Here is a 15183-nt window from a genome sequence, read left to right on the forward strand (position 1 = left end):
AGTTATGTATATCCATACTTCTGGTATGCAGACTGATTTTTGTCATACTTCCAAGCTGCATGACCTGCCTGCCGACCATCAGTCATGCTCGTGAATGCCTATATTGATGAATTGGTTGTCAGGAACTATATCCTGGCCCTTGATTTTGATAAAATGAGCCGGAAGTACTTCACAAGATACAGCATGCATTTAATGACAAGAGGCTTCTGAACTGATTCAAGATCACCTCTTTTTGATGTTTGTCACAGAAATAGCCACAGTTTTATGCAGTCATGTACTGTGAGAAAAACTGTTACAGGTGTTTTTTAAATTGTCAAAGCCACTTTTAAATAGCTACCAGACTAAAAAAAGAGAATTTCAGACACATCAGATGTTGCTGTAGATGAACTGGGTACAAATCCAAGTTGAATTGATAACATTTACATTCAAATATTGAAAGAATCAAAGCTTAATACACAATTCATAAGAAAAAATTAATTTAGCGTTTTAATAATTTTGTAGTTATGGTATGAACACTCTCTTTTGAATACTTGCCTTATAAGTGTGAAATGAAATGAAACGTGTGTATATTTAAATGAATCACCTGCATTACAATTGATGCTGAGCGTGAAGACGAAGCACTATAAACCTGCGGTGGATGAATCTCTCCATCATCAGGCCAGTCGGACCGGTCTTCCGAAAGACCCACCGAGCTACTCTTGCGCTGTGTGCTTTCTATACTGTATCTCTTTCGCCCTTGTCGGCTGTAATGATCCATTCTTTATTTAGAAATTGCTATTGACATAATTAAGAATTTGTTTCTTTTACATTGTTAATGTTAAAACTATTTGTCCCTTACTATAGTCTAGAAGTAGTGACATTATTGAAAGGAATGAAAAATAATGGTTTTCAAGTTTTATTGAACTGCAGAAAAGGGATAGCAGTTTACCATAGAATTAACATAGCCATATAAACTACGTGAAAATCAATTAATTTACCTCTACATCTTCATTTCTATATTTAAATTAAGAAACCAATGTTCATGAGCAACCATTCTAATTCTATTAGGCATAATGTTATTTATAGAAAACTTGTAAACTAATTCAGGTATATTGCGTAATTTTCATTAGCAAGTGTGGGTAATTTTAACCTCTTGTGATTGTATTATTATTGGAAATTGTAATAAAAGCAAATTACCTTAAAATCACTGGGCTCATGTTCATTATCACAAATTTGTAAGACCAAAATAAAATCGTACTCACCTTTCAGCCTCTTTTGGAACAGCCTCTTGACCTGGAGGTGTCTTGGATGGTGAGGTCACCTTGGATGGGGAAGTGCGGGAGGGGGAGGTGGTCTTGGAGGGAGACGTGACCACAGTCTCGGTACTGGGAGGGGAGCTAACTTTTTGCTGGTGTGTTTGGGTACAATCCTGACTGCTGGAGTCAGAGCCCGAGGAAGCCACCAGAGTAGTTGTCGAAAGGTTGCTGGGAGACGAGGGGGCGCTGATCACAGTCTGGTCTGTAATGCAATTCAAGACAACTTAGCTCTTAAGTGCTGTATTTTAAAATCTTTTCCAGATCAAAAATTAGAAATTTTGTGTATTATAATTCCAGTGTAAATCAAGAGGTACAACGAATTAGGTCATATTTGAATTCTACTGAAATCAAAGACAACTATTCAGTAATTTAAGAAATGCCATGTTATCTGCTACATCAACCACTGTCAGGTTTGCCCTCTGTCACACAATCACAATAAGTTGTATGGTATTTTATTCCTTACGGGTTGCCTCACCTGTCAGAGTCTCGGAACTAGAGCTGCCAGCCATGGTGTTAGGTATTGTCAGCATGTTGGTGTCCACCTCCTCCACTCTGATGCTGACCTTACGTCTTGGACTCATCACAACTGGGCTGTCGCGAACAATCACTGGCATTGTCAATTGCTCCTCCTCAACTACATAAACACAAAACGTATTTACTAAACTAACTGACACGACTGTGTTAGTAAATGTCTCAACTGAAACACAACATTGCTATGGTATAACTATTATATACACAAACTACAACTGCAGCTAGAGACTGATAATGGGACAGAGAACTGCAGTAACAAAATAATAGTGGTGGATGTCAAGGACGTAGCCAGCAATGAGGTCCAAGGGGTCCTAGACCACCCCCAAATTTTCAATTTCTTAAATTATTATTTTAGCAAATGATTATTATTATTAGAAATAATTCAATGTTACTGACATGTACTGCTGAAAGATCGTTCTCAACATTGAAATGGGTCAAGAACATTTTAAGGAAAAAATTGAGGAATGAGTGATTGACTGCACTTGCCTTAATTAATACAGGAATATATCAGTCATCTTGAACCCCCCTAAATTTTTTCCTGGCTACGTTCTTGGTGCCATAGACTACTGATATTTCCACGTTATCTGAAGTCAGATCTAGATTAAGTAGTTAATCATAGTCAGACTGCTATATTCCATAGTATGTATAATGTACCACAAAAATAGTGTCACTTCAATAAAACTAGTTTTAATCTAAATTTAAAAAAATGTGTTTAAAAATAGTAAATCAACCTACTCAAGTGTACTGTAGTATATAATACAATAACTTACATATTGCTCACCAACTGCTAACTATTAATTTAAAATTAATTAACCGAATTAATTCTTTATGTTTTCTTAGTACAAAAAGCTTATAAATTGCTATCCTAATCCTATAAGCACCTTTGCGCTACTTCCGAAGTGGCAGGATATTCTGGATGGGTAAGGTTGAGCGTAGGGGCTACCTCCTATTGAGATCCACAAGGAAGAATTTAGGGCACTAATCTCAAGTCATGTCTCCTCGAAAGAAGGGGAGGTCAGCTCTGAACCATCCTCTCCAGTCAAAGCAGGCAGGAGATGGCACACCCTTGTTGAGGGTAGCAAGAACCTCTGATACTTATAAAACGAACCCCCCCACCAAACTCCAACAGTCATCTCCCGTAGCAGACTTGACCTATCGAATTACCCTTGCACCCCAGAATCTCTACATTTGCGCTTAGTGATGTGTTACTCCTGGATATCCATAAGGTTGCCCAGATTTAAGTGACACAACGGTTTTTGCTATGTCCAGTGGTAGGTTCAAATGAAAGGTATAAACCAACCAGAAGTAATCCCTGTTGGATTAAACCGAATTAATTAGCATTAATATAAAAAATCCTGAAAGAACACAGAGTTGACTTGATAACCCCCACAAACTTTATTTTTAATTTGAACAGATTTGTTTCCATTAAAATTGTTTGGTTAATGATATAAATATCTCAGACCTCTATCTATTTCTTATAAAATTAGAGATTGTGTTGATCAATATTTCTGTTAAAATGAGTATTGTGTGTATGAGTGTTTATACCACTTTGAAGTAATGGATAAAATAATTGTTTTACATGTTTAATTGATTGAAAAATATGTGAGCAAAATATATAGTTAGAAAAGTGCGTTTGAATATAATTTGTATTTCATATTTGTTTTATGATCTCAGTTTTTAAATATGTGTGAATTTAATTAAAGATTTCTTTAGTCAACATTTCTTAATCCTACTTAATTATGAAAGTTTATACATATTTTATATCTGCTGCTGCTCGATAAACTTCTATCTCTGCCTCTCTTACTATATCTCTTAAAACGGATTTAATATTATTTTATTTTAAAAACTTTCTAAATCTTTTTAAAGTATTAATTTTACTTGAATCATTAAAATCAAGTTTTGAAAGTTGTATGGGTTGAGCATTATCATCTGATATTTGAGTTAGATATCTGTTGTATATAATTTTGTACCATCCATATAACATTTTACACAATAGTAATACAATATGATTTGACAAATTCAGTTATAGATAGTTATATTTTTGAAATATATCTGTTTGGTTTTTATTTCATAATATCACAACTTATAATTTCAGTCGCAATACTTACAATGTTCATTTTAAATTCTGTTAATAAAATAGATTTCCTAATAATTGTAAAAATATTGTCTTTTTAACTAGATTCAAAGAGGACTGTACCACTGTTTTTATATTTTAAGTGAGAATTTCATTATTCTATTTACTATTTAGTTCTATGATTCAATTACATTGGTGGCACTCTTTATATACACTTCGCATCCAATTAATTATTGTTTGGAGCTACGCATTATTATTTCACGGAAGCAATCTGGTGACTGGATATTCAAAATATGAATTCACCATTCATTTGCATACCATTGAATTCATTGACAGTATTATATGCTAGTACTTCTACTGGCATAATTTGCTTCAATGGTAACAAAATTAAACCATCGTCCGATAGAACAGAAGTTAGCCAGCTGCCATTCATGGAATCTTTGCCATAATTTAGTTAGGATATTATTGTTTAATTGGGTTATATTTGAAGTGGCAGCAGTTTGGCGTAAAGTTTGTAATATTAACTCTAGACACATACTTAAAATGTTGGCACAAGTTTTTAGAATCGGCCTATATTCTTAAATTCCAGATTCAAGATCTTTATTAGTCATTAAGCACAATAAAAAAGTGCAACAGACATTGTCAGACATAATTAAATCATTAGTTAAATACCAGAGAGCCTTCAAAGTTATCTAAGAAAGGTTTTGAGTTTTAAGAAAATATTGTTCTACAAAACCCATTCGAGTGCCCATCGCCATTCCTTTAATTTGGAGATAATTCTAATCCATGAATTTGAAGTTTACCATCGTTAAAATGAAATGAATGAGTGAGGTTAGAAAGTTTGTTGAAGGTTTAGAATACTAATCCTTCAACAAATAATATATTAGGCCTTGTGTCAAGACAATGTCTGGCAGTTTCCAGACCACCTTGAAGTGGAATGTTTGTGTAAAGCAATTCTACATCTATTGTTACAAGAATCGTCTCATCAGGAAGTGGCTGGTGAACATCCTTGAGTCTTGATACAAAGTGTTCGGTGTCTTTGATGTAGGATGGTAGATTTCTCACCAGGGGTTGGAGGTTGTCATCTACCAATGCTGAGATTCGATCAGTAGGGGAATTGATACTTGCAGTGATAGGCCTGCCAGGAGGCGGTCCTGATGATTTGTGAGTATTTGGTAAATGGTAGAAAATTGGCATCTTTGGTGCTTTTGGGACAAGAAGATTTAGCACATCCTCTGAAAGATCCTCATGATCAGTCTCTTGAGTGAGGTAGTCAAGGATTTCTTGGTTAAATTTGGATATTAATTCTTCATCAATTCATTTGTATGTAGAACTATCCTTAGCTGTATTTCTGCTTCTTTTACATAATCAACCCTATTTAAAATTACAATAACATTGCCTTTGTCCGAAGGCAAAATCGTAATTTGATAATTATTTTGAAGTGACCTTGATTGCTTTTCGTTAAGCTTGAGAGATGTTTTTGGATTTAGGAAGACTGTCAGGTAGATCTCAATTTGAAATAACTGCCAAAATTAAACTTATGAATTGTTCAACAGGGTGTTCTAATGGAAGTGGTGGAGGTTGCCATCCTGAACGGTTTTTGAATTTTAGTAAACATTGAGGAATTGAATTTGATTATCACAATGACTTTGACTGAAACAACACATTTTATTGTTATGTTTCTTGTGAATCATAGCATCTTCTTCAAGCATCAGTTACAAAGTTAATGAGACTAAATTTGTGTGGGGTAGGAGAAAACGTTAGGCCTTTTTAATACAATACTTTCTTTATCGAATGGTTTGTAATTTGATACATTTTCAACGTTCATCAGAGAGTCGCCAGGTTTATGATAATTTTGATTTAATTTAGAAGAATTCTTATACTGTTTTTTTGTGTGTGTTTTTTCACTTTGAAACATGCTTTGAGATGAAGTTTCATTAATTTGAGGTATCATGACAAATTTTTTGTTCTGATTTAAACGTGTGAGGTCATTATGTAGCACCGACAGTTTACGGAGAAGTTTTTTAAGATTTTGACGTGACAACGTCTTAAATTAGGTTGCGGCTCGGAGTCACTCATGAAAAAGTGTAACGCCCGGTAAAACGTTACCGGCGGTCGGGGGCGTAACGACGATGCCCGTCCAGTGGGTCCGCCGCACGGGATCCGCACGGGATAAAGCAGATAACTATGTTTATTCGTGAAAATGTGGAGTGCTTAGATTCGTCATTTACAACAACTACAACAATAAAGGTAAATAATTGTACACTGATATTTCATTATCGTAAACTATGATTGATTGATTAATTGTTAGATTGACACAAAAGTTGAGAAACTGAGTTTATAGGTTATGTCATACTATTGACAAATGTTGATAGTGTTAAGTAAATTATTAGTTTAAATCACTCTGCAATCAATCGTAATTCAGTCGATTGAGAAGAAACAGCGCGTATTGCTAGTCAAACATTTAAAATAACAAATTATAACCTCTAACCTGTCATAACAATGCGACCAAACAAACGAACTAAACCGACCAATCACCACGCGCGGAGTTAGAATTTAACTGTGTTTAGCAAGAATTTCAAATTCCAATTTTAGTAAATGTTTTATTCAACTTTACCATTTACAATAACAAATTTTAATTAATTTCAAATTATGTACAATGTTTTAGTAAACAAAATATATTTCTATAGTTAAAATTTGTGCAATTCTTATTTTCATTCAATTCCTTGTTCCTATTGTGCAATTTAATAATATTCATATCAATAAATATTCTACCGAGAAAAAGACGTTGTCACGTAAAATCTTTGCCCGTAAAACCGACTTTACAGGCAACCATAATTTTTTTTTTACTCATAAAGCTTTTAGTACTAAGTAGGATTTCATCATAAAACTTAATAAGGTCTGTGTTGTTTTTGACATAAGAAAGTGAAATGAAAATCTTGTACGGATGTTCTCCATGCTCTTGTGCCAAAATCATATAAGAATTCAATACTAGTCGTGTAAGTTGTAGGTGTATCTAAAATTTTTCATGAGTTCATGTGAATTCTTCATTGTTTAAATTATGAGATATGCTGTTCAGAGTGGATTGTGAAGGTGAATGTTCGTTACCAGTAGGTTTGTTAAATCCTTAAGGTCTTGAAGTGTGTTGTCTAGTTGCTCAAATATTCATTCTGAGTAGTTTAAAAGATAACTACAATTATTACCTGTACAATATCGTGTCTCATTAAAACTTTTTCAAGTACCGTACACAAATATCACTGTATAAAAATAAACAAACAAATGATGAAACACCTAATAACAAACTTTGTAACATGTAAATAAAAGTTTTGATAGTCAGACAAATTTGGATTAGTTGTTAATTTTCAAATAAAATACAATTTTGAATTTTGGTACATTTACTAGATAAGAACCTAAGAGTTCAAGTAGAAAACGATAATGTAATGAATGTTAAGTCCCTATGGTTGTTTTGATTTTAATATAAGTTGATGTGCCAATTCAGAATTCCTTAGATTCAAATAATTTTGAGAGATATTTTCACAAGGTTTAATTTTGCTTATAGCTTTGAATTTATAGCAATCCTCAAAGCCTTTGTTATGGTGAATAGCATGTAAGGGTGATGGCTTTTTTAAATCTTTTTTTAGTGACACTACTTTTAAATTGATCGGTCTTATACATGATTTTGCAAATCATACAATGTGGTTTATTACATGGTTAAAAGCCAAAAGATAAATTTTGAGCATTTTTTCCAACTTAATTTTGGGCCTTACAAGCATATACTTCAAATTTTGAGGCCTTTTGAATACTATTCTAGGTGACCTGGATAATAATTTGTCTGTTAAGAGTGAGTTTATAAAGATTTTGTAGCCAATTTTCATAACTTTTGAATTTGTGCAAACCAGGATAAAATGTTGTTATAAATTTAGGGTCATTTTGGAAATGGTTTACAAAATTTGTAACTTTCTAGGTTTGTCTGAACTGCCGGTTTTTTGGGGTACTCCTGTTAGTAAGAGCGTTGGTAAGTTTGCTTTTATAAATTTTGAAATCTGAAATGTTTGTACATAAGGATTTGGTTCTAATGGAAAGTCTTTTAGGTATGGACTTTGTGATATGATTTGGATGGCAGCTACTGTAATGTAGATAATTTATTTTGTTAGTACCTACCCTTAACATGTATTTTCGTTTTTAAAATATGATTTTCTAAAAAAAAAAAATCAACATCCAAAAAGGTTATGATTTTATGATTATCATTTCAATTAAAATCTTCATGAAATTCTGTCATAAGATTAGTTACTATGAACAGATTTCTATGGAATTACTTTAAAAAATCCATAATTTATAATTCAAGTCAGCTTAAGTTTCAAAATACGTAAACGGGATAAGCCACTCACTATTGCGAAAGCTGCAACGCCTCACCCCCTTAGGGTACATGGCCTGGGAGTCATAACTGTGGCTTCTATCTCTGCAGTCTGACATCTCGGAACCGTAACCTGTGAAAGAGGACAAAAAATACACAATTAGGCTACCAGTGTCCAAACTTGTTAAAAGTTATTATGATAGTGTATGTTGCATTTGACGTTCTGGAAGTGTTGTTGGTTTGTTTAAATTTATCTCACCAAACCAAATTTAAATTTTCTTATTACACTAAAAATGAAAAATGTCACAGACTAAACTATATAAAAGCTTTGAAATATATAAACATGTACAGAACCGCAAATAAAACAGCTTTTTTAATAAAAACAAAATTTTTAGAAATTCAGTCTTATTCAAAACATCCAAAACCATTGATGATTTGAATAACTAGACAATATGGCAATATGTTAACAAGGAATCCTCTAGCAAAAATACAAATAACAAACCACCTCCTCTTTCCCAGCCCACAAACACCAACACAAACTTCTCCTAGTAGTGTAGCACCAACACACTCACGAGGGGGCTTAGAGGGCTCAAGCCTCTCCACCAAAATGTTGAAAGATAAGCATTAAAATAAAAGTACCTAGTTTATTTTAAGCTAGAACACATTTCTGAGGTCTAAAAACTCAACAATATCCCAGGGAAAGATTCCTGAGGCCCGGTTTTTGGAGGGTATTTTATAACTCCTAAACCACCTAGATTGCCAGCCCCCCTAAAATAATGTTCTATATACGCCACTGTATTCACATTATTGAACACCAACACAACCTAAAAATCTCTGTACACGAACCGCACTTGTGTTGTAATCACACTACAAGTAAATAATCACAACTCTGTCTCAAACAAATAGTCTAATATAATATAGTATGTAATGTAACATAATGAATATTATCAGTGACAATCAATGAATATAATATGAATATTCTGCAACAATAGTAAAACACCTTATGGAAAAATTCAACAACAGTTTATGAACTTCAATGGCAAAATAAACTATCACACCAAGATAAAAATAGCTAATGAATCTACTAGTTATCTTCCCTTAATCTATATATATATACAGGGTGATTCATGAAGTTCTCCCCCCACTTCTACAGCACATTGTACTAGTAAAAATAATGAAAAAAATGTTATATACAACATAAGGTCCCGAAAACGCTTCGTTAGCGAGTTACAGCTAGCGAAAGATTTCGCCTGAATTCCTGGGTTAAAGAGTAAAATAAAGCCATACTGAACTTTTGGAAAGGTTAATTAAGTAAGAAATATCGTGGATTCTTATGTATTTTACCTGATAAAGCTAATAAAATAGGTTTCAGAACTGTACCTGTAGTAGTTTTTGAGGGATTCAGGGTTAAATGCAAAAAATTGGGGCACGAAACAATGTTTTTTTTAAGTTTTGATGTACAATAACTTTGTTAAATTGGTAATAAATACATAAAATCAACAAACATTAATTGATAGAGAATTTAATTCTGAGAAAATTGATGTAATCAAAGTCTAAATAAAACAGAAATAAGTACCAAAAAATCGATTTTTATTCAGTATAATACATTACTATCTGTAAATAAATACCGTACGGTATTTAGTTAAAATAAAAACAAAAACAAAATGTTTGTTCCTTAATGATGAGATAAATTGAGAAAAACAAGATTAAACTGTTAAATAAATTTGTTTTGTAAATAATAAATATCATGTTTTATTACGTTGTATTTTTTTTTATAAAAATTTACATGAAATGTTCGAAAATAAATGAAGCAAACATTTTCCATTATTGTTTACTAATCATCGAAAATGCAGTTTTTTGTTTTATTAATTTCTAAGTTGGTAACGCACGAATAACAGCTGATCAACCCAATGGTATTCTGTACTGTTACGTTAGAACTGTGTAATTAGTGGTGTTTTGCAAGCTACAGCAGGAGATCGGGCTCTGTGAATCGTGTTATTAAATGCAATTTTTTCTTTTGAGTATAATTCGATTGTTTATTCAGCGAAAAAATGCCTTACTTATTTACATACGGAATACGCTGATATGGTTTTTATTTTGGGGTTACTGTAAATGGTAATGCTAGAGCTGCTGTAGAAGATTATGCACTACGTTACCCTAATAGGAGGATTCCAGATACCAAAACAATTTCAGGAACTTTTCGTATACTCTCGGGAAACAGGATCACTACCAAGTACTAGAACCAATTATGAACGAGCTGTCCAACTTGATGATGATATTGTTATTAATGCTGTTCATCGCAGTCCAGGTGTAAATACACGACGTATTTCTAGGCGGATAGGAGTTTCGCAGTCAACGGTGTGGAGGGTCACTTAATCGAAACAAATTTATATCCGTTTCATAAACAAAAGGTTCAACATCTACAGCTAGGGGATGGTTCCGCTTCGCTTGGAGTTTTGCAACTTTTTGAATATTAATAATCAACTCTACAAGCGTATTTTGTTTACGGATGAGGCACAATTCACTCGGGATGGTGTCAATAACTTGCACAATGAACACTCATGGGCAGAAGAAAATCCACATGAGGTAGTGGAACAGAACTTTCAACACCGATTTTAACGTCAATGTCTGGTGTGGCCTTTTTGCACAATCGGCTGATTGGACCTTTTCATATTACCTGGACGCCTAAATGCTGAGTTCTATTTGCAATTTCCTTCAAGAAGAGTTGCCGCAGCTGTTAGAGAATGTTCCTTTACATCTCAGACAAAATTTGTACTTCCAGCATGACGGAGCACCTCCCCACTTTTCACCGCTGTGCCGTTTCTGCTTACTTAAATCATCAATTTCCTGGACAACACTGGATTGGTCGTGGAGGGCCTCACCCTTGGCCACCAAGATCACCCAGATCTATCTCCATTGGATTATTGCATCTGGGGATGGATGAAAGACATTGTATACAAGACAAAAGTGAATTGCCCGTATTTATGGATTCGGCTGTGCAGATAACAGGGAAGTCCTGAAAAATTAAGAAACGCAACAAAAGCAATACACACAAACGTGCTGCAAAAATGTATTGATAATGATGGCCTCATTTTCGAACATCTATTATAAAAAGGTGCGTACGGTTGGCCCAACCTGATTAATTTTGCTTAAAACTAGTAATGTATTATTACTGAATAAAATAGATTTTTTGGTACTTATTTCTGTTTTATTTTAGACTTTGATTATATCAATTTTTCTCAGAATTAAATTCTCTACAATTAATGTTTGTTAATTTTATGTATTTTATTACCAATTTAACAAAGTTATTGTACATCAAACTTAAAAAAAAAAACATTGTTTCGTGCCCCAATTTTTTGCATTTAACCTGAATCCCTCAAAAACTCCTACAGGTACAGTTCTGAAACCTATTTTTTATTAGCTTTATCAGGTAAAAAATACATAAGAATTACCCACGATATTTCTTACTTAATTAACCTTTCCAAAAGTTCAGTATGGCTTTATTTTACTCTTTACCCAGGAATTCAGGCGAAATCTTTCGCTAGCTGTAACTCGCTAACGAAGCGCTTTCGGACCTATGTTTATATAACATTTTTTTTTCATTATTTTTACTAGTTACAATGTGCTGTAGAAGTGGGGGGAGAACTTCATGAATCACCCTGTATATATATATATATATATATATATATATATAAATGAATGTTTGTGTGTTTTTTTTTTATGGATTCGCAAAATATTAGACAGACCATTATGAAAATTTGTATGTATACGTATTTTTCCACGGAGAAGGTTTATAAGCTATGCCCATTGATGTAACTCACCACCAAGTGGCGCTGCAAAAGATAAAAGGTTTCAAAGCGCCTGCACACTATAAACTGCAATTACGAGACAGTTACGTATATTACATAGCCAAACACTATTTGAAGGTGCTAAGTTATTATGTATATTTGTCTTTAAGATACATTTCTGATTGAACTTGAAGTTTGAGTGTTAGACCACTTTATAATAAAGTACATGTACGTGCACAATGGCTATAAACATAAACATATTTTCTTGATCGTGGCAACAAGGCAAATTCTACATCGGCGTTGTAAATATAATTCAATTAAACCAGAAGTTCACATACACGGGCAAAGCTTACGAAAAGCATGCAAAGCCGCGGGAAACAGCTAGTATTTTATAAATAGAAATGCATTTGTGATGAGGACATCATAAAGCTACATAAAAATGTACTTTATTCATTTTCGTCTAATGTAATATGGGATTTTTCTGAATAATCCACCCTCTTTTACAACGTACTTGCACTATTAAAGCTTCCCCAGGAAGGTTAATTTACTCACAAAATGCCTTCATTATATAGGAATTCAGTGTAAATTCCAGCCTTTTATCCTTCATTGTGTTTCAAGAAACAAGAAGTGGTACAACAGCAGTGTTATTGTACCACAGGATACACAATCAAAAATAAGTCTCGAAATCAATAACGTTATATTATAATTTGCTCCAGCACTAAAGTGTTACAATTTTTATTGTGTTGTAAATTTAACTTTTGACTAGATATCCCAGGTTACAACAACCGGCAGAAGCTATACTGGTATACCGTACTGAGTACAGCAAGAACCAATGTGTCACTTACATCCGGGCAACCCAATGGTGCATCGCTAACCGAACATTTTAAGATATTGGGGTAAAAAGGGCTGCTCGATAGGTCTACTTTATTGTGAAGGATGACTGTTGGAGTGTGAATCCCTCAATAATCCCTTATGTTAAAGGGTATTATAAGCCTAAACATAAGGGAGTTTTCTTCCCCTATCCGTTGACTGGACAAGGCTGGAGCAGAACTGGCCTTTCCTTCTTCCAAAGTGACATGACTGAGATAATATCCATTATACCTCCTCATGCAATCTCGACAGGAGGCAGCCCCAACCCCCAACCTTACCAAATCCTGAGTATCCTGTCACTCTGGAAGCAGCACAACGATCCTAAAAGTACAACTAAGCAAGAGCATAGCCAGGAAAAAATGTTGGGGGCAGGGTTAAGAGCACTGATATTTTTTTGTAGTGGACAGGCAAGTGCAGTCAACCGCTCATTCCTCATTTTGTTCCTTAAAAAGTTCTTAGGACCCATTTCAATGTTGAGAAAGAGCTTTTAGCAGTACACCTCAGTAATACTGAATTATTTAAATAATAGTAATAGTTTGCTTAAAAAGTAATTGAAAAAAGTTAAAATTTGGGGGGCCTGAACTCCTTGGATCCCCTCTCTGGCTATTTCCTTGAAACTTAAATAGAATGAGAAGTTTTCCATCTTCTGATCTTAAGTGAAAAGGATACAATTAGACACATTTTTGGTAACTTCCTAAAATTGAAAAATATTGAAGTCCCTCATTGACCCCTTATTATCTATTTTTTACTTTTTTACTAAAAAAAAAGTCAGTTACATCAACAAATTTGTTCAAGTCTGTTATGATTCTATCCATCCCTTCTTTGTTGTTCAATTTGTGATTGTCAATAGTTGTTTCGCATTCAGCTACATGATTGTATTTAATTATAAATATATGTTGTTAGTATTGGTACAGTATTGTCTAGTGGCTAATATAATATGCTATCAACTATCTTATTTCTGTTTTAATGTTACTTGGATAGCTCTTCTTTACAACCAAAGGCAGGCAAGACAAACACTTAAGGATAATTTGCCGTTGTCATATTTCTGTTACATTTTAATGCTACAGTTATAAAATTATAAATCTACAATATTATGTTAACCATTTTGAATAATTTATTTTATCAGAACAAGACGATCACATAACTTAACACACAAATAATTTCTTTGGGACAGTTTCTATATGGAGTCACATGAAGCTTACCAGAGACAGAACTAGCTCCACTGGTTCGTCTTGGGGAGAAACTGCTCCGTCTTCTTTCCGGATCAAACAGCTGGAGGGTTGAAGTCAATTCGTCCCTAAAGCAGAGTTTTACAGTGTTATAATCAGTATGAAGATAATAATAATACTGGGTCATAAATGCATCTCAACCAATTACATATAGATATTTTTTTATTAATTAAGTGTAATAAATAGCAACATAATATGGCACAAACTTTACTTTCTTCTGTTTCCACACTTCCAGAATGTTAAAATACGTCTAGGTTAGGTTCTCATGGTTTCTGTCTACACACTCCAGAATGTTAAAATAAGTCTAGGTTAGGTTCTCATGGTTTCTGTTTCCACACTTTCAGAATGTTAAAATTAGTCTAGAGTCCAAACTTTCAGAACGTCACAGGAAGTCGTCTAAGTTGGATTCTCATGGTTTTTGTTGGGATTTCATGATTCCAATTTAACTTTAAAATCTAACAACCATAACATAAGTAAGTTCATTAAATAATTTGTGGTACAGATACATATCTTTAGTTTGTATTGCTCTAAACCTTCATCATCAATAGGTGGTACCTAAAATAAAAGGAAAAAAGGTTCTCTTCTTGCTTGAAAAGGAATTAATTCAGATAATCCATATATTTAAGTATTTTAATCATGATCCTTCCTCTCTACCTTATAGCTTAGCATTGAAAAGATAAAACTGTTATTTTACTTTTTGTTTAGTTTTCTTGTGAAAAAGTATTTCATTCTGTTTTTGTAAGAATCTTAACCCTTTCCGAGCCAATGACTTTACTAGACGTCATGCCTAAACTAGCGCTAAAAGCCAACGACGTCCACTGACGCAAAATCAATTTTTTTTTTTATATACATTATTTAACAGCATTTCTGGGTTACAAAATTAGTAAAAACTGTTAAACAAGGTTTATTTAAACAAGGGACAACCGTTTGTGTCTATTTTTAAGGTCACGGCTCTTGTGCTAGCGACAAAATAGTGGGCGGCCGGATGTTCATAATCTCCCGCAGAGCCAACGACGTCTACTTACGCGCGCTCAGTCTGCCT

General features: G+C 33.6%; 1 protein-coding gene across 1 annotated transcript in view; it reads right to left on the reverse strand.

Annotated features, from left to right (window-relative positions):
- Positions 1–486: 486 nt before the first annotated feature.
- Positions 487–15183, reverse strand: part of LOC124366680 (ras-specific guanine nucleotide-releasing factor 2-like) — a 54778-nt gene continuing 40081 nt past the window's right edge. The window contains exons 12-16 of the mRNA XM_046823281.1: positions 14115–14209; positions 8289–8387; positions 1771–1929; positions 1242–1497; positions 487–743 (exon numbers count right to left, since the gene is read on the reverse strand). Coding sequence (XP_046679237.1) covers positions 536–743; positions 1242–1497; positions 1771–1929; positions 8289–8387; positions 14115–14209 — 817 coding nt within the window. The 3' untranslated portion in view covers positions 487–535. The remainder of the gene's footprint in view (positions 744–1241; positions 1498–1770; positions 1930–8288; positions 8388–14114; positions 14210–15183) is intronic.

Source organism: Homalodisca vitripennis, chromosome 7, assembly GCF_021130785.1.
Source record: "Homalodisca vitripennis isolate AUS2020 chromosome 7, UT_GWSS_2.1, whole genome shotgun sequence".
NCBI classification, from domain to species: Eukaryota; Metazoa; Arthropoda; class Insecta; order Hemiptera; family Cicadellidae; genus Homalodisca; species Homalodisca vitripennis.